This window comes from Miscanthus floridulus, chromosome 6 (genome assembly GCF_019320115.1).
Source record: "Miscanthus floridulus cultivar M001 chromosome 6, ASM1932011v1, whole genome shotgun sequence".
In the NCBI taxonomy this organism is placed as follows: domain Eukaryota; kingdom Viridiplantae; phylum Streptophyta; class Magnoliopsida; order Poales; family Poaceae; genus Miscanthus; species Miscanthus floridulus.
Window position 1 is genome coordinate 82,858,363 of NC_089585.1, and position 20,411 is coordinate 82,878,773.

The 20,411-nt window shown below is 48.8% G+C and overlaps 1 protein-coding gene across 1 annotated transcript; it reads right to left on the minus strand.

Moving 5' to 3' along the window:
* Nucleotides 1–230: 230 nt before the first annotated feature.
* Nucleotides 231–16,979, minus strand: LOC136460763 (GDSL esterase/lipase At5g03610-like). The gene is made up of 4 exons (XM_066460342.1): nt 16,766–16,979; nt 16,379–16,651; nt 560–862; nt 231–463 (listed from the first exon to the last, which is right to left on the minus strand). Exons 1-4 carry the CDS (start codon nt 16,977–16,979, stop codon nt 231–233), a joined length of 1,023 nt encoding a protein of 340 aa, XP_066316439.1.
* Between the last annotated feature and the right edge of the window lie 3,432 nt (nt 16,980–20,411).

Consider the following 20,411-nt stretch of genomic DNA (forward strand, 5'->3'; position numbering starts at 1 on the left):
AATGGATGGATACAAAACGGAGATCGATGATTATATTGCAGTAAAACATATATAATCGCCGGATTGATCCGAACAAACACTTGTGATGAACTGAACTGATGACGTATTGCACGAGGTAGTGTACCACATCAATCAAAACCCATAACGTTCAAAGCAAATAAAATTAAACCAATTTGCCGGGCGAATTGAACCTAACAATTATTTAACACATGATGGCTAGCTACTCCCCGCTAGTTGGAGATGTCGAGGAAGTCCTTGATGTCCCGTTCTAGCTGCTCCATGACGGCCTCCCAGCCGGCCTGCGTCGGGTGCACGTCGTCCCAGAAGAAGTGCTTCTCTGGGTTGGAGCAGACGCTGTACTGCGCGCCGCCGTCCTCGTCCACCTGCCCGCAGTAGCCACTGGGATCCACGCTCTCGCAGCACGGCTTCAGCTTATGCGTGAACTGCTTCGCCACCTGCGGGTCTGAAAGGATCCAAGCATCATCGTCGTCATCACCATTTAATCATGTAAATAAAGTGCACGGATGATGCAGATATGGGTTCATATATGCGCACGTACGGGTGTGGGAATCTGATGGATTGATGATGCTGGAGAAGGCGGCGTAGAGGTCGACCACAGAGACGTTGTCGCTGTGCGCAGGATCCAGCTTCTCCTTGAGCTTCTGGTTGTGATAGTACGCGGGCGCGTTGCCCTTGGGGCTGTCGCACACGGTGTAGTTGGACGCCCTGGTGTGCGGCGGCGTGCAGCCCAGCGGGTGGAGCGCGTTGACGAAAACCATGCTCACTCCCAGCTTCTGCAGCCGCCTCACGCCCTTGGCGATCTCGCCCGTCACATTTCCAGCCAAGCTCAGGATCTGCATGCGTTTTGGATATGGTATTAATAATGCACATAATCTTGAAAGTTTGATACATGTGCAGGGTGAAACGACCCCAATTTCCACGAAGGAAAATCCACAGTGTCGAAGTGTAATACGATCGTTGTAGATCATATTACCCAAATTACAGTCGAATATCACATCTATACAACGATAATATCAGAGTACAAATAGTGTGGAATTACATAATTTTTTACATCGCCGCATTGACGGAATCAAAAGTAGCATTCATTCAGAACAGCTTGAAGATAAGATCGCCAAACTCGAGCGTAGGCACGAACCCCTCATCCGTCAAACTCCTCAGAGCTATACTCCTCAGCAGAACTTGTGTGCCAAAATTTATCAGTACGATTTGTACTGACCACTCCCATCCCTATGAGCATTGCTTTGTGGAAATTGGATGCAAGTTGGATATAAGCAAAATAAACCTATAAGGCTGGGGTTTCCTATGCAGTAGTATATCAAGTAAATAGTTTGTCAAGTTTTAACACCATTCCCACACACATTCCACTCCATTCCCTTTTTCGAGCCAGGTTTCGATCCTGGGATCGACATACCACCATCTCCATACCATCACCATACCATACCCTCGCTCAGTCGACAGGCCAACTCCCTCTCGGCACTGTCTCAAGGCCCGTAGCCCCTGGCTACGACCGACGCTCTCTCACAGGGGAAGAAGAGAATGACTCATCTCACTATCTAGTTTAAGCGAAACCCAGGAAAGGTCCATAGCCGACAAGTCAGCACATGTATCGATCGATCAACCATACACTCTGCAGAGGTTTTACATAACCACAAGATCCACCTTCCTCGCTGACCGTCGTCAACTAGGCTGATTCCGGCTGCTTGCTAGCCTAGAATAATGCCACTCTACCATTCAGCCCTGGTTCACCCCAAGTCAAGTCTGGGGTGGCTGAAACTATGAGTCATGAGCCAGGTCCACAAGGTCTCCATGAAGTCTTGGAAGGGTGTGGGGGAAAATCCTCCACGCCCCGTACCTCCTTACACTGTCCGCTATCAACCTAGCAGTAGTGGCAATATCCTACCAAGTAGTCTAGCCGTCCCGCACCATATAGGGCGAGTGGTACGTAAGGCTTCCCGATGAATCTGAGTACTAGTAAGTCCTTAGGGGTGACCAAGCCAGAATGTCTCCATCAGGGTTTTATTTACTGTGCCACCACAGCACCTCCATCCCGGGATCCACCCGTCACGGGTTCACACCTAGGTCCACCTTATATACCATTTTACCCACCACAGGTATCCATTCCAGGGGTGCCCAGGTAGCACCCCATGGCAAGACTTGCCCTAGGCTCGTCGTATACTCCAACTTGGTCGACACAACCCTCACCCTCCACACACCCAAGTCACACACGCAGCACTCTCCCCATAGTCCAGGTAACACCAGTTTCCACCACGCACGTAGTATAAGCGTAGTAGAAGTATAAGTAATGAAATATATAGCAGTAAGCGTGTGTCTAGCCTAATAGTAGGGTATGCAGGGGTAAGGTTGCGTCAAGGTAAAGGCTTTCAAGCAAGCATACTACCATGCAAGTTCTAGCATAATATATTTGTAGCAGTAAAGTAAAGCGATAGCAGTTCTCTATTAGCCATGCGTAATAGGTGCTACGAGATTGGGTGGGATGTGGCACCTTCAGTGTAGTCGTCTCCGTACTCCTCACGGTACTCACGGTCCTCGTCTGTCAGGTTCTCCTCCGAGTCTACAACGTTTGCATTATAGTCACGCTAGCGACGTCTATAGAGTAGCACAACGAAGCAATAAAAATTCAAAAAAGTCAAATGCACTCAAACATGAGTTCATTGCGTAGAGCTTGATTTTAGATGAATTTTGGTCCTGATCTCGTATTTTTCCGAGGTCGTATGAATTAGTTATGAATTCCTGAAGTTTAAATCCTTTCTGAAATTGAATAAAGGCTGAATTAATCCTGGGCTGACACGTGTCACGGTGTCACTGGTCAACGTGGCATGCTGATGTCAGCATGACGTCATCGTCTCGGTTCTGAGCTGACAGGTGGGTCCAGGGGCTCTTGGGTCGCAGACATGTGGGTCCCACGTGACATCATCATGACGTCAGCATCTGACGTGTGGGTCCAGCGTGTCTGTGCTGCTGACATGTGGGGCCAGGTCAACGGTCAATACGTGCCGGGTCTCAAACGGGCTTTGGTGGGCTCGGGTCAGGCCAAACACGTGGCGTGCTGTGGCACAGCCATGTCACGACCGTGGGCTCTTATTGGGCTTTGTTCGCAGCACGGCTCACACCGTGTGGCTCATGGTGGACCAGCGCTCCTGGTCCATGGTCCTAAGGCAGGGTTCATGGTGGACCGAGCCCATCGTCATTTCTCCTCGGCTCGGCTCATGTGCACCGGGTGCAGGGCTGCGCTGCTCACCTTGCCCCTTCTCCTCTGTTTCTTCCACGGCGCGCTCCCGCCGGCGACGTGCTCATCGGCGAGCTCCCGCAACGGCTCAGGCATCCAATAGAGGTGGGGAAAAGCCTCCTTGTGCCATGGCGACTGCAATGGTGGAGTCAGGGCGACGGTTGGTGCATCCTAAGTCTCTGGTCACGGCGAACAACGACTTGAGCACAACCGGCGTGCGGGAATGGCGTGGGTGCAGCGGCATTGGCCGACTCTGTGGTGCGCATGGGCGTCACAATGCTCCAGCGGGCATGTTGGGTAGGTCAAGGGGTCCTCCAGGGCCTCTGGTGGCTTTGGCCACGGTGGACGGCCTTCTAATCATGCCGGCGGCATCGGTGTGGTGGCTATGGCCTCAGAGGGTGTCACAGTGGGGCGTGTAGGCTCCTATGGATCCGTGTGGACACGGCGAGGGCGTCCAGAGCTCAGGGTAGGACTTCCAGTTTCTAGGTGGCTGGTAGGGTCTTCCCGGCGGCCACGGCGACTTGGTGACGACGACGAGGCGCGCGGGTCACTACGGGCTCTTGCGGGGTGGTCACGGCGTGCGCGTGAGTTACCCGTGGCTTCAGCGAACAGAACGGGCGAGTCAAGGAGGCGCCAAGCGCTCCCGGCGATACTGGCCACGGCGGTCGGTGCTCGGACCATTGGTCGGGTGCTCGGACCTGTGGTCTGGTGCTCGGACTAGTGGTCGGGTGCTCAGACCAGTGGTCTGGTGCTCGGACCAGTGGTCGGGTGCTCAGACTGGTGGTCGGATGCTCGGACCAGTGGTCTAGTGCTCGGACCAGTGGTCTGATGTTCGGACCAGTGGTCGAGTGCTTGGAGGTGGTCTGGTGCTCTGGTGGTGGCTGCGTCATGGCGGCGGCGTTGCGAGCATGGCATGCGTGCTCAGCTACGGCGTCCGAGGAACCTAGAGAGGCCTACAGCGTCCAAGGGCTCGGGGATGGTCATGGTCAACGTGAGTATACTGTGCTGGTGTGCCTAGAGGCTGGGGATGGCCTTGGCCTATGCGCTCACGGTATGGAGCGCCATGGCCGGAGTAGCAAGGTCCAGTGGCGAGTAGGGAATGAACCGGGGCTCACCGTGGGTGCTGTGGAAGAAAGGATGGCGGTGCAGTGTCGATTTGCGGCCGTGTAGCTCTGGAAGCAGTGCCGTGCAGTGCCGACCCGCAATCGTGATGACGACGATGGCGTCGCCCTCGGCTTCAGCGACTTCGGCTACGTGCGGGGGCTCCGATCCTCCTCTCACGATCTCCTTCTCGGCCCTCTACTCTCGATGTGGTGCGGCTGCTGGGCCACCAAGCGGCGGCGGAGGCTGAGGGAGAAACTAGGGCGCCGGGCGTGAGCGGCGTGCGGGCTAGCTTTATAGCCGAGCGCCATGCCTCCCAGGGTGGATGGCATCGTGCGGTGGAGGCGGGTGCATCACATCAGATAGTGGTGCGAGGTTGCATGGGTGCGGTGCAAGGGGGACAGGGTCATGCCTCGGGCGTGACCCCCTGGCCCGCCCCTGCCACAGCTATCGGGCGCCAGTCGCGTAGGCGGTTGAGGTGTGGGTGAGGAAGACGACACTGTAGACAGGGGTGCGGCTGACATGCGGGGTCCAGTGGGCAGTGGCTGTGAGCGAGGCAGACGGGTGCGCAGGCGTGGGCGACGCGCTGGGCCGGCTCATGGGCCGCGTACGTGCATTGGGAAGACGAAAAAGGATTGGTAGGCCGGTTGGGCTGGCTGGCTGGCACGGGCCGAGCAGGCCGAGGCGGTTTGTGAGGCCTACATCCTTTCTCTTCTTTTTCTATTTTGTTTATCATTTCATCTCTTTTGTTTGAATTCAAATTTGGTTCTAAAATTTGAATTCTAAATTGGTGCACCTAATTTATTGGAGTTGTTAAGCATATCATAACTCAAATGGAAATCCAAATCACATTCAATGTATGCAACACTTATTTGTTAGAATTTAAATAAATGCAATTAACTAATGGCATGCCATGCTTATGTGTTGACTTGGGTTGGGGTTAGACCTAATGCATTTCTTAGGTTGGGTTACTATACATGACACTCATCATCACATGGAAGTTTTTAAGAAAAAATTTGTAGTTGGTATTTTCAGTGTATGGATTTTTGGGTTGTTACAGTCCTACCCCCTTAACAGAATCTCATCCCCGAGATTAAAGTGTAACGTACTCTTCAAAGAGGTAAGGATATCGTAGCCAGAGGTCCGACTCTTTCTCCCATGTTGCTTCTCTCTCTGTGTGATTGCTCCATTGGATCTTGCACATTGGGATAGTCTTGCTTTGGGTCTCTTTGGTATCTCTACCCAGAATTCTGATAGGATGTTCTTTATACTCAAGTGTATCTTGAATGTCAAGTGCACTAGTTGGGACTGCTTCATCGGGTACTCTTAAACATTTGCGTAGCTGGGATACATGAAATACGAGATGTACACCCATCAATTCCTCAGGTAACTCAAGTTTGTAGGCGAGCTTTCCAATTCTCTTGCAAATCTTGTATGGGCCAACAAATCTAGGGGCAAGCTTGCCTTTCACATGGAATCTGACCGTTCCACATAGCGGGGATACCTTGAGATAGACGAAGTCCCCCACATTGAACTCCAGTTCTCTTCTTCTTTTGTCAGCATAGCTCTTGTATTGACTTCGAGCAATTCTCAAATTCTCTCTTACCTGAGCAACTCCTTCTTCTGCATCTTGAATCTTAGTGGAGTCAAAGAATGATCTTTCTCCCGGTTGGGACCACATCATAGGTGTCTTACAAGGTCTGCCATATAGAGCTTCAAATGGCGACATCTTGATACTAGCTTGGTAGCTGTTGTTGTAAGAGAACTCTGCATAAGGTAGGCATTTCTCCCAATCATAGCCATAATTCAGTACACTAGCGCGAAGCATGTCTTCTAAGATCTGATTTACTCGTTCTGTCTGTCCATCTGTCTGTGGGTGATAAGCGGTATTGAAATCAAGTTTGGTTCCAATAGACTTGTGCAGAGCTTCCCAGAATCGGGACACAAATTGAGGACCATGACTAGATACAATACTAGAGGGAGCTCCAAGCAGTCTGAGAATATGCTCAACATATAGATCCGCTAATTTCTCGGCGTTGGTCTTGGTCTTTGTTGGTACAAAGTGAGCAATCTTGGCCAAGCGATCAACAATCACCCAGATGGAATCATTGCCTTTCTGTGAACGGGGCAATCCAACTATGAAATCCATGGATATGTTCTCCCATTTCCACTCGGGAACGCCAAGAGGCTTTAGCAATCCTGCAGGCCTTTGATGTTCAGCCTTGACTCTGTTACAGGTGTCACAACGTGCCACATGTCCTACAATGTCTGTCTTCATGCCTTTCCACCAGAAGTGTTTCTTCATGTCTTGGTACATCTTTGACCCTCCAGGGTGAATACAATATTTGGAATTGTGAGCTTCCGATAGAATTTCCCCTCGTAGTACTGGGTCAGATGGAACGCAGATTCTGTTCTTGAACCAGATGGTTCCTTGTTCATCTTCTTGGTGGTTGGTCTTGTAGCCTAGTTTCATCAGACCACGGAGATACTAAATCTCTTCACAACTTTTCTGAGCTTGACGGATGTGATCTGTGAGATCATACTGTATGCGAAGCTCATTCAGCAAGCCATGCGGTAGTATCTCTAGTTGGAAATCATCAATCTCTCCCTTGAGCTCAGGTGGTACTAATTCAGTGATCAAGGTGTGATAGTAACTCTTGCGACTAAGAGCATCTATGACAACATTAGCTTTTCCCAGATGATAGTGAATTTCCAGGTCATAGTCCTTGATCAACTCAAGCCATCGGCGTTGCCTCATATTTAGATCTTCCTGAGTGAAAAAGTACTTCAAGCTCTTGTGATCTGTATAGATATCACACTTGTTGCCTATCAAGTAGTGTCTCCAGATCTTCAAGGCATGCACAACTACTGCTAACTCTAGATCATGGGTTGGGTAACGGTTCTCGTGTTCTTTCAACTGTCGAGAAGCATAAGCTATCACTCTTCCATCTTGCATCAACACACAACCGAGTCCTTGACGAGATGCACCACAATAGACTACGAAATCTTTGCTGATATCAGGCAATGATAGCATAGGAGTTGTGGTAAGCTTCAGTTTCAGTTCCTGGAATCTTTGCTCGCACATGGGCGTCCATTCAAACTCCTTAGTCTTCTTCAGAAGGTTGGTCATTAGACGGGCTATCTTGGAGAAGTTCTCAATGAATCGGCGATAATATCCAGCCAATCCCAAGAAACTTCTGACTTCTGTCACATTGCGGGGTTGATCCCATTCTTTCACGGCTTCAATCTTGGCTGGATCAACTGCGACACCCTCAGCTGATAGTACGTGGCCTAAGAAGGCAACTTCCTATAGCCAAAACTCACATTTACTGAACTTTGCATATAGCTGATGTTGGGCTAGTTTCTCAAGCACGGTTCTCAGATGATGTTCATGTTCTTCAGCGGTGGTTGAGTAGACAAGGATGCCATCAATGAATACCACCACGAACTTATCCAGTTCATCCATGAAAACTTTATTCATCATGTTCATGAAGTATGTGGGAGCATTCGTGAGTCCAAAGGACACCACAGTGAACTCAAACTGCCCATACCTGGTCACAAATGCTGTCTTCGGGATGTCACTTTCTCGAATCTTCATCTGATGATAGCCTAATCTGAGATCAATCTTGGAGAAATACTTTGCACCTCGAAGCTGATCAAGCATATCATCAATTCTTGGCAGGGGGTACTTGTTCTTGATGGTGACTGCGTTCAAGTTCCGGTAATCAATGCACATTCTCATCGAGCCATCCTTCTTCTTAACAAACAGAACGAGGGATCCCCAGGGTGAAGCACTGGGCCTGATATATCCTTTCGAGATGAGCTCATCAAGCTGTTCCTTGAGCTCAGTCAGTTCATCAACTGACATGCGATAGGGTCTCTTGGCAATGGGTCCTGTTCCCAGTAACAGATCAATGATGAATTCGACATCACGGTCTGGTGGCATACCTAGTAATTCTTCAGGGAATACATCGGGATAGTCTCTGAATACTAGCACATCATGAACTGTCTTCTCCTCTTTTTGTGATTCTGAACTTGCTTTAAGGGCACATAGGATAGAGGTGGACTTTCCAGACTGAGGTTCACATCTAATGACTTGGCCTGATGGGTGGGTCGCTTGGACATATCTAGGTGAACATGATATGATACCTCGGTGAATGGTTAACCAATCCATACCTAAGATGACATCTAGGTTAGTGGAAGGTAGCAGGGTTAGGTCGGCTCTAAAGATAAGACCCTCAATGGTAAGACTCACTCCCTTACAGATGTGGGTGCACTTTAGGTCTCCTAAAGGTGAGCTAGTGATGATAGGATTTTCACGTGGGGTTATAGATAGGTCATGATCTCGTGCAAACTTGGATGATATGTAAGAACAAGTTGCTCCAGAGTCAAATAGAACTAATGCAGTATTGCCATTAACTAAAAACATACCATACACAATGTCAGGGGCAGCTTGTGCTTCCTCGGCGTCCAGATGGTTGAGACGTCCACGAGTAGCTGATCCCTTGAACTGAGACTTCTGTGTAGCTGAGTTCTGAGGGCACTCAGCGGCTTTGTGACCTGGTTGGCCACAAGCAAAGCAGGTGAAAGGCGTACCGCCTGTAGGGGTTGACGCGGGTGCCTTCCAGTTTCTAGTGCTTGGTGCGGAGCGGTTCTATGCTGGGCGTTCATTCGCTGTGCGGGGACGGTTGAAACGGTCTTGACTGTTGCGGTCCTAAGCATAACGATCTCGGGTGTAATGATCCTGAGCAGGGCAGGAGTATTTGGTGGTGTAGCCTCCACTTCCCCTACTTGATCTAGGGTTGTCATCCCTATTATGGTGAGAGCGTTCCCTGGATGGTGCATCTCTACGGAACTTCTTGCGATCACGACCATGGAGAGACTCCTCAGGCCTACATTTCCTATCCCTGTACTCTTCTTTAGCTTCAGCACGGTCCTTCTCAATCTGGATGCAGCGATCCACCAGAGCATGCAATGTGTTGCTCTCAATACCGCCAAACTTCAGCTTGATGTGCGGGTTAAGTCCCTTGCGGTAATAGTATAGCTTCTCCTTCTCAGAGTTCACAACATAAGAAGGTGCATAGCGCAGAAGGTTGGTGAAACGAGTAGTGTACTCAGTCACCCTATCCTTTCCCATCTTGATGTTGCAGAACTCCTTGGCTTTGGCCTCCATAATATCCTTGGGAATGTGATACTCAGTGAATGCTTCAGCGAACTCGTCCCACGAGATGTGGGCAAGGTCCTCATGGGAGTCACTGAAACTATCTCACCAGGCGCGTGCTGCACCCGTGAGTTGGTGTGTGGTAGCTCCAACACACTCATCATCAGTGAAAGTAGTGAGGTCAAGCTTCTTCTCCATTTCCTTGAGCCAGTTATCGGCTACAAGCGGGTCAGGGTCGGTGCCATCATAGGTAGGTGGCCTTAGCTTCAGGAATCCTTCTAGCTTCCTTTGGAAGTCATACTGCTGACCTCCCTAGCGATGGTTTGCTCCTTCAACAAGAGCTACAAGAAGCTAGGTCTATTGTGCCATCACTTCTGCCAGGTTCGGTGGTGGTGGTGGAGGAATGTTCTCCTCAGGTGGCGGAGTATTCTCCAGGTGGAAGGGTATCCCTCCCCGTCCATGGCCATGGCCATGACCACGGTTGTTGCCACCACATCCCCCATTGGGTTCAACTGGTTTAGGGGTGGGCGCATGTCCATGGTTCATTAGGCGATTAGAACGGCGGTTCGGCATCTGTAACACGGATCATAGAAAGTTTAGTGCTTGTGCCATAAGTGCTTATAGTTCAATATGATTACATGATTTTGATGATTTAAAGAAAAACATTTATGCTATCCAACACTCATTACAAAAGAAGCAATAAGATTCATAAAGATGCAATAAGATCCGAAACATTCATTACATGGTTTTTATTACATAGCATCATCTCCAGTAGCTACACTTGAAGACATGCGAGAATCGTTCTATTCATAATGTCTCATAATACATCTCATAAGGGGTACATCATGGGGTACAACTTACAAAAGCTACTGACATGACTCATGACCACGTAGGGTCATCTACTCTAACTCATACACCGTAGCTGGGATACGACTGTTCTCGATCTCGATCTCCTCATCAGACTTGTGAAGTCGGGACACATACTTCAAGGCCTCGGCGAGCTCCTTAGTAGGCTTGGCTCCCGGTAGGGTAGGGCAGGCGTCTAGGTTGAGGCGAGTCGGGGCTAACTCAAACTCCTCTATTCTAGGCTTCGTCTTGCTGCGAACCTCCTTGGGTAGCTGATCCCACATATCCTTCATCTCCCTAAGGCGCTTCCTATCAGACTTCTGCCAAGCCTGCCATGTCCTCTCACATTTGTCCTGTAGGTACTCGGACTGCCTGAGTGCCTCGATCAGGTGACCCTGGTTACAAACGGCCTTCTTCCTGGACTCCTCTAGCTCCTGAGTCAGGGTCTTGTTCCAAGATTGGATCTTTAGCATATCAATCCCCTTGGATCTCTCTCTGTCTCCTCTACGGTTGAACTCGGCCTTCTTGTCATCCAACTCACTCTACAACTCCAAGACCTTGCTGTTGAGGTAGCAGTTCCTGTTGCCTAGGTCGGCTGCTTTGTCCTGTAAGTCAGCGACCTTGGCTCTGTGGTCCTCCTCACGATGGTTGAGCTCATCCTATAGCTTGGCAACTGTCTCTAGTAGACTAGCTCGCTCCTATGCTCCCTGCGAGTCTTGCTCCTGGTACTCCCACCGAAGGGCCTGGTCCTGACATCTCCTCTGCTCCAGCTGGGTCACGTACCTGTCCTGCTCCAGTAGGTGAATAGCTGAGACGCAAAGGCATCTGTCCTCCTCGGCAAGGATAACTCTGCCTGCTGCGAAACTCTGCTCATTAGGGGTAAGGCTGAGGTCGAGGGCCTGGGGAAGTAGATGGAACTTTGTCGTCTTCAGGTGCTCGTAGTGGTCCCTCATCACTCTATGAAGTGCCTTGTATGAGATAGCTCGCAGTCCCTCCTCGACTGTGTCCTCTATAGTCAACTCGGTGAAAGCTGGGATAGAAAGTAAGATAGTGCTAGCTGGGAACTCCACTGAGGTGACAATTGGTCCTTTGATTCCTCCTTCCTTAGCTGGCTTCCCGGTGCAGGTGACCTTAACAAGCTCGCCGGGGACACCTAACGTGACGAGAACTCAGCAGAGGGTCTGTGCAAAACCCTCGAGCTCACGTAGGTCGAAGGTAAGCTTGGCGTGGTCCAGAGGTAGAGGTCCTAGTGGCGGCCAGTCGATGTTCGTTGCCATCTGCATGTTTCAAGGGGACAGGTGTTAGCAGGTCAATAATAGATAAGCCTTGCATAAAAGTAAATGTAGGGTCAGTACATAACCGAAGGAAGGGCTGTTTACGTCCTATTCTATCGTCCATTTCTAAGGGTTTTGTCCTAAGGTCGAGTATGGCTCTGATACCAACTGAAACAACCCCAATTTCCATGAAGGGAAATCCACAGTGTCGAAGTGTAATATGATAGTTGTAGATCATATTATCCTAAATTCCAGTCGAATATCACATCCATACAACAATAATATCAGAGTACAAATAGTGCAGAATTACATAATTTATTACATCGCCGCATTGGCGGAATCAAAAGTAGCATTCATTCAGAACAGCTTGAAGATAAGATCGCCAAACTCGAGCGTAGGCACGAACCCCTCATCCATCAAACTCCTCGGAGCTATACTCCTCAACAGAACCTGTGTGCCAAAATTTATCAGTACGATTTATACTGGCCACTCCCATCCCTATGAGCATTGCTTTGTGGAAATTGGATGCAAGTTGGATATAAGCAAAATAAACCTATAAGGCTGGGGTTTCCTATGCAGTAGTATATCAAGTAAATAGTTTGTCAAGTTTTAACACCATTCCCACACACATTCCACTCCATTCCCTTTTCCGAGCCAGGTTTCGATCCTGGGATCGACATACCACCATCTCCATACCATCACCATACCATACCCTCGCTCAGTCGACAGGCCAACTCCCTCTCGGCACTGTCTCAAGGCCCGTAGCCCCTGGCTACGACCGACGCTCTCTCACGGGTGAAGAAGAGAAGGACTGATCTCACTATCTAGTTTAAGCGAAACCTAGGAAAGGTCCATAGCCGACAAGTCGGCACATGTATCGATCGATCAACCATACACTCTGCAGAGGTTTTACATAACCACAAGATCTGCCTTCCTCACTGACCATCGTCAACTAGGCTGATTCCGGCTGCTTGCTAGCCTAGGATAATGCCACTCTACCATTTAGCCCTGGTTCACCCCAAGTCAAGTCTGGGGTGGCTGAAACTATTAGTCATGAGCCGAGTCCACAAGGTCTCCATGAAGTCTCGGAAGGGTGTGGGGGAAAATCCTCCGCGCCCCGTACCTCCTTACACTGTCCACTATCAACCTAGCAGTAGTGGCAATATCCTACCAAGTAGTCTAGCCGTCCCACACCATATAGGGCGAGTGGTACATAAGGCTTCCCGGTGAATCTGAGTACTAGTAAGTCCTTAGAGGTGACCAAGCCAGAATGTCTCCATCAGGGTTTCCATTTACTGTGCCACCACAGCACCTCCATCCTGGGCTCCACCCGTCACAGGTTCACACCCAGGTCCACCTTATATACCATTTTACCCACCACAAGTATCCATTCTAGGGGTGCCCAGGTAGCACCCCATGGCAAGACTTGCCCCAGGCTTATCGTATACTCCAACTTGGTCGACACAACCCTCACCCTCCACACACCCAAGTCACACACGTAGCACTCTCCCCATAGTCCAGGTAACACCAGTTTCCACCACGCACGTAGTATAAGCGTAGTAGAAGTATAAGTAATGAAATATATAGCAGTAAGCGTGTGTCTAGCCTAATAGCAGGGTATGCAGGGGTAAGGTTGCGTCAAGGTAAAGGCTTTCAAGCAAGCATACTACTATGTAAGTCCTAGCATAATATATTTGTAGCAGTAAAGTAAAGCGATAGCAGTTCTATATTAGCCATGCATAATAGGTGCTACGAGATTGGGTGGGATGTGGCACCTTCAGTGTAGTCGTCTCCATACTCCTCACGGTACTCACGGTCCTCGTCTGTTAGGTTCTCCTCCGAGTCTGCAACGTTTGCATTATAGTCGCATTAGCGACGTCTATAGAGTAGCACAAAGAAGCAATGAAAATTCAAAAGAGTCAAATGCACTCAAACATGAGTTCATTGCGTAGAGCTTGATTTTAGATTAATTTTGGTCCTGGTCTCGTATTTTTCCGAGGTCGTATGAATTAGTTATGAATTCCTGAAGTTTAAATCCTTTCTGAAATTGAATAAAGGCTGAATTAATCCTGGGCTGACATGTGTCACGGTGTCACTGGTCAACGTGGCACGCTGATGTCAGCATGACATCAGCATGACGTCATTGTCTCGGTTCCGAGCTGACAGGTGGGTCTAGGGGCTCTTGGGTCGCAGACATGTGGGTCCCTCATGACGTCATCATGATGTCAGCATCTGACGTGTGGGTCCAGCGTGTCTGTGCTACTGACATTTGGGGCCAGGTCAACGGTCAATATGTGTCGGGTCTCAAACGGGCTTTGGTGGGCTCGGGTCGGGCCGAACACGTGGCGTGCTGTGGCGCAGCCACGTCACGGCCGTGGGCTCTTATTGGGCTTCGTCCGCAGCATGGCTCACACCGTGTGGCTCACGGTGGACCAGCACTCCTGGTCCATGGTCCTAAGGTAGGGTTCATGGTGGACCGAGCCCATCATCATTTCTCCTCGGCTCGGCTCATGTGCACCGGGTGTAGGGCTGCGCTGCTCACCTTGCCCCTTCTCCTCTGTTTCTTCCACGGCGCGCTCCCGCCAGTGACGTGCTCACCGGCGAGCTCCCGCAATGGCTCAGGCATCCAATAGAGGTGGGGAAAAGCCTCCCTGTGCCATGGCGACTGCAATGGTGGAGTCAGGGCGACGGTTGGTGCATCCAAAGTCTCTGGTCACGGCGAACGGCGGCTCAAGCACAACCGGCGTGCGGGAATGGCACGGGTGCAGCCGCATTGGCCAGCTCTGTGGTGCGCATGGGCGTCACAATGCTCCAGCGGGCATGTTGGGTAGGTCGAGGGGTCCTCCAGGGCCTCCAGTGGCTTTGGCCATGGCGAATAGCCTTCCGATCATGCCGGCGGCGTCGGTGTGGTGGCTATGGCCTCGGAGGGCGTCACAGTGGGGCATGTAGGCTCCTACGGATCCGTGTGGATGCGGCGAGGGCGTCTAGAGCTCAGGGCAGGACTTCCGGTTTCTAGGTGGCCGGTAGGGTCTTCCCGGCGGCCACGGCGACATGGTGACGACGGCGAGGCGCGCGGGTCACTACAGGCTCTTGTGGGGTGGTCACATCATGCGTGTGAGTTACCCGTGGCTTCAGCGAACGGAACGGGCAAGTCAAGGAGGCGCCAGGCGCTCCCGGCGGTACTGGCCACGGCGGTCGGTGCTCAGACCGTTGGTCGGGTGCTCGGGCCTGTGGTCTGGTGCTCGGACTGGTGGTCGGGTGCTCGGACCAGTGGTCTGGTGCTCGGACTAGTGGTCGGGTGCTCGGACTGGTGGTCGGGTGCTCGGACCAGTGGTCGGGTGCTTGGACCAGTGGTCTGATGTTTGGACCGGTGGTTGAGTGCTCGGAGGTGGTCTGGTGCTCTGGTGGTGGCTGCGTCATGGCGGCGGCGTTGCGAGCGCGACATGCATGCTCGGCTACGGCGTCCGGGGAACCTGGAGAGGCCTACAGCGTCCAAGGGCTCGGGGATGGTCACGGTCAACGTGAGTGTGCTGTGCTAGTGTGCCTAGAGGCCGAGGATGGCCTTGGCCTACGCGCTCACGGTATGGAGTGCCATGGCCAGAGTAGCAAGGTCCAGTGGCGAGCAAGGAATGAACCGGGGCTCACCGTGGGTGCTGTGGAAGAAAGGATGGCGGTGCAGTGTCGAGTTGCGGCCATGTAGCTCCGGAAGCAGTGCCGTGCAGTGCCGACCCGTGATCTTGATGACGACGACGGCGTCGCCCTCGGCTCCGGCGACTTCGGCAGCGTGCGGGGGCTCCGATCCTCCTCTCACGATCTCCTTCTCGGCCCTCTACTCTTGATGTGGTGCGGCTGCTGGGCCACCAAGTAGCGGCGGAGGCTGAGGGAGAAACTAGGGCGCCGGGCGTGAGCGGCGTGCGGGCTGGCTTTATAGCCGAGCGCCATGCCTCCCAGGGCGGATGGCATCGTGCGGTGGAGGCGGGTGCATCGCATCAGACGGTGGTGCGGGGTTGCGTGGGCGCGGCGCAAGGGGGACAGGGTCATGCCCCGGGCGTGACCCCCTGGCCCGCTCCTGCCACAGCTGTCGGGCGTCGGTCGCATAGGCGGTTGAGGCGTGGGTGAGGAAGACAACACTGTAGACGGGGGTGCGGCTGACATGCGGGGTCCAGCGGGCAGTGGCCGTGAGCGAGGCAGACGGGTGCGCGGGCGTGGGCGACGCGCTGGGCCGGCTCGTGGGCCGTGTACGTGCGCTGGGAAGACAGAAAAAGGATTGGCAGGCCGGTTGGGCTGGCTGGCTGGCGTGGGCCGAGCAGGCCGAGGCGGTTTGCGAGGCCTACATCCTTTCTCTTCTTTTTCTATTTTGTTTATCATTTCATCTCTTTTGTTTGAATTCGAATTTGGTTCTAAAATTTGAATTCCAAATTGGTGCACCTAATTTATTAGAGTTGTTAAGCATATCATAACTCAAATGGAAATCCAAATCACATTCAATGTATGCAACACTTATTTGTTAGAATTTAAATAAACGCAATTAACTAATGACATGCCATGCTTATGTGTTAACTTGGGTTGGGGTTAGACCTAATGCATTTCTTAGGTTGGGTTATTATACATGACACTCATCATCACATGGAAGTTTTTAAGAAAAATTTTGTAGTTGATATTTTCAGTGTGTGGATTTTTGGGTTGTTACACAGGAAAACCGGTAGATCTTGTGCATGCTCACTTGATCGTCGGTGCTAGTATTGGACATGCCCGCGTAGTCGTTGCCGGAGATGGCGATGAGCGCGACGGAATTCTTGAGCTGCCATTTCGTCACGGTTCCGCCCTCGACCATCTTCCTGACAGAGTAGATCTGCTTGGCGAGGGTCGACGCCCTGTGCGGCGCCGCCGCCTCGTAGACGCCGGCGCCGGCCACGGCGAAGTTGACGCCGGACGCCTCTGCGTAGTCCTTGGCCCTGAGCCTGTACGCAATAGGGGCCTCGGAGCGCCCAAGAATCCTCCCTGCAACGCAACGCGATGCATATAGATCCATCAATGCAACGACGAATTTGATGGCGATCGACAATGCTATGTATGATGGTTTTTTTGAGAGCGAGAGGCAGCGAGCTTGATTACCAACTAGATCGGACTGCACGAAGCCGTCGGAGAAGCGGCCGGTTGGACGACCGGAGAGACGTGAGCTGCCATAAGGGGAGTACCACTGGTGTGACTCTCTGCTGAGATTGGATTTCGCAAGGTTCCCGGTGTCGGCGAACGAATCCCCGAACAGGAACGGATAGCACAAATTGAACAAAAGTTTATTGAACACCGATTGAGATAGTTTGGACATGTCCAACGAAGATCTCCAGAGGTATCGATGCATAGTAAAATGTCCCGTTAAGAGAGACAGAGGAAGACCGAAGTTGACTTGGGTAGAGACAATAAAAGAAGACTTAAAATGATGAAATATATCCAAAGACTTAGCCTTAGATTGGAGTGCTTGGAAAACAGTTATTCACGTGTCTAAACCTTGATTGCTTCTGCTGGATTTTAACTATAGCCTATTTCAACTTGTTTGAAACTTAAAGATTTTGTTGTTGTTGTTGTTTCTCTACTTCTCTTGCCCATAAAGGTTGCCTCGCCTCACCCTGCAAGGCTAGCTATCGTTGTTGTTTCTCTACTTCTCTTGCCCATAAAGGTTGCCTCACCTCACCCTGCAAGGCTAGCCTTGCTAGAGAAGGAGAGCTAAAATGGCTTGTCCAAGCAAGCAAAAAAATTAAAAACCTTACTTTCACAGGCAGCTAGCAAGAGAACGAGAGATCCAAACACACAAAGTTCTCTTGCTTGGGTGAGCTTCTCGTTGCTAGCGTCAGCAGGGCAGGACGAGGCGCAGTTTAAAACGCGCTCAAAACGTGCATAACACAGGTCTAATGTAAATCTGACTGTAGCGTGCATTTTTTTTTAGAAAATCCTATACATTTTGCTAAAAAAAGGGTCTCACATAGGAGTACATCTTAAAGTTTAAAAAAATTATAACATACATCTTCGAAAAGCAACTGTCACCTATATTTCTTAACAAAAGTGCGACGTGTATGTCCCAAAACAAATGTAACGAACGTACATAGCATCACAGGCATCTTAAGAAAATTCATTAGTCATGTTTCTACCCATTCTAATTAATTTTGTAATGTATTTCTAAAGACCATGAGAGTTTGTGGAGAGCAGTTGGCCATCTTAGCTTGCCACAGTTACACGTCGGTTGCATCTCGTATATATTTTTTTCTCAAATATACAAAAGATTTACGTATCATTGTATTAAGAAGAAGATTTTAAACATACAGACAACGCGCTTCTATCGAGCGTCTAAGGGGGTCGACCTAAAACAGCCGAAGGAGCGCTTCTATCTCGTATATATTTTGCCGTGAAAAGTTTTTAAAACAATTTTACTCATTGATTAGAACATGTTAGGAATTTTCTAGATTTTCTTTATATTTTCTCTCCTTTTTTGAGACAAATCTAATTCTTTAAATCTTCTAGACAATTTTTTATAAGCTATAAACATTTTATTTGGATTCTTTATATCGAATATCTAATCTCTAAGGGACAGAGTGGTAGATTGGACAAAGACTAGAGGGGAGCGTTAACGACTTTGCACTGGGAATGCTGTTGTGATCTGTTGCGTGGCTTAATACAAAATACCCTCGTGAATTGAATACAGGCCTAAAACATTTTACCAAATAGCACTTTTGTTCATCGAGATTTTTAACCATCTGTCGACTGTTTCTCTTGTTCCTCGTCGGTCGATTTTTTCTGTGCGTGGTGTTTGTATCTGTGGGCTGGTTTCGCTTCTCGTTGTAGGCAGGCTCCTCGTTCAGCCCAGTTACTATACGCGGGTACGTGTACCTTTTTTTTCCGCAAATTCTAACGCGCGATTGGTCGCTCACATCGACCGCGCGACCACACATGCGGACGCCGGATCGGCCGGCCTGCTACATCACGTGGGCCCATCAATGCTGCCACTCTCTCGAACTTACGTGCGGCCATGGAGAATCGGAGATGATGCAAACTATAGAAATACTGTACTAGTTAGACTCGGTTATATTTGTTCGGTTCGCTTGGCTTATAAGTTATATTTTTTTATCTAATGAATAATATTTTTTTTTCACAATAAATTAATTAATAGTACTTTTAGTCATGACTTATCAGCCAAATAAACAGAGCAACTAGTGTTACTAGCACAATTTGCCCACCTGTTGCTATGCTGGGCAACATAATATGTTACCATAAATCAAAGTTCTATATGTAATTTTTTTTGAAATCAAGTTCTATATGTACAAGTGTGTCCACGTATAGGTCCCGTTTGCTTCGTTAAAAAAATAAGTTAAAATATTATTCTAGCTGATTTGTTGTGAGCAAAATACTATTTCGACTGTTGAAAGTCTAACTCGCGATGGGTCGCGTTCCGACTTGTTCGCGGGACACTAGGCCGCGATACAGCCCAGTAGACCCTCACTCTCCCCGGTAACACCATGCTTGTCCGCAAGGTGTACTTTTTTGACAGCCTAGTCCCGATAACGTTCTCTCTTTCCCTGAGAACGACAGGGAGGTCCCTTTCATTTTTATTTGTTAATTTCAGTGAATTTTTGTGGTTATCAATTTTAGTTTCTTTATTCTGTAATTTCAGTTTCAGTGATATTTAAGTTTTTTTTCCATTTTGTCTACTTTAGTTTTCATTTTCTATTTGTCAATGTCAGTTTATTTTTTGGTTGTCAAATTCAGTTTTAGTTTATGATAATTTCAGTTTTAGATTTTTCTATTTCAGTTTCATTTTCTGGTAATTTAAGTTTTAGTTTTATTTTCAGTTTCTATTTGTCAATTTTAGTTATTTTTTATCGTGTCTTCTTTTTTCAGTGTTATGTTTCATTTTAAAATGTGTAATTTAGTTTTTAGTTACTATTTATCAATTCAGTTCTATTTTCTGGTTTTCAATTTCAGTTTTAGTTTCTGGTAGCTATTTCAGTGGTTTGGTTTCCATTTAAGGTTCGAAAGTCTATTTTAGTTTTTAGTTATATGTTTCAATTTTTTTATTGTGTCTATTTTAGTTTTTAATTATATTTGTCAATTTTAGTTCAATTTTTTTTATCAATTTCAGTTTCAGTTGGCAGCCAGCCATGTTTGCTAGCTTTTATAATAAATGCCCTAAGTTGGCAGCAAGTTATGTTTCCTAACTTTTGTAATGTGTTGTATAATAACTTGTTCCCTACTTGACAGCTATGCAATGTTTGTTTTAATAATTTACTCCTCTAGGTTGCAGCATGTTTGTTTTGGCTTATTACTCTTTTTAGGGGTTAGTACCTTTATGTAAATACTATATAACAATTGTATTATATTCTCACGGTAACCATCGATGTGCATACTTTGTGACAACTTCAGTATATTTTCCAGTAACAACTTTAGTATTACATGGTAGTAACTCCTTTGATAAATCTGCTAGCACATATTTATACATAAATTGCTACTAAAAAAATTCTTTGAAGCAGTCAAGTGTTGTCTAATTTTGTTCATCTTGTCACGCAGAACACACCAATGCATGCAGAATTGAAAGCAGATACATCATTCAAAAGTTACAGCAATTAAAAAAAATTATCTTTTCTTTTTGCCTGTGTCATAGCAATGCTGGTACCACATGCGGAAAAGGGGAAGTGGCGGCAGAGTAACAGACTACTTAAAAACTTTAGTATATTTTTTGTGTAGCAGCTTTAGTATTACATGGCAGTAACTC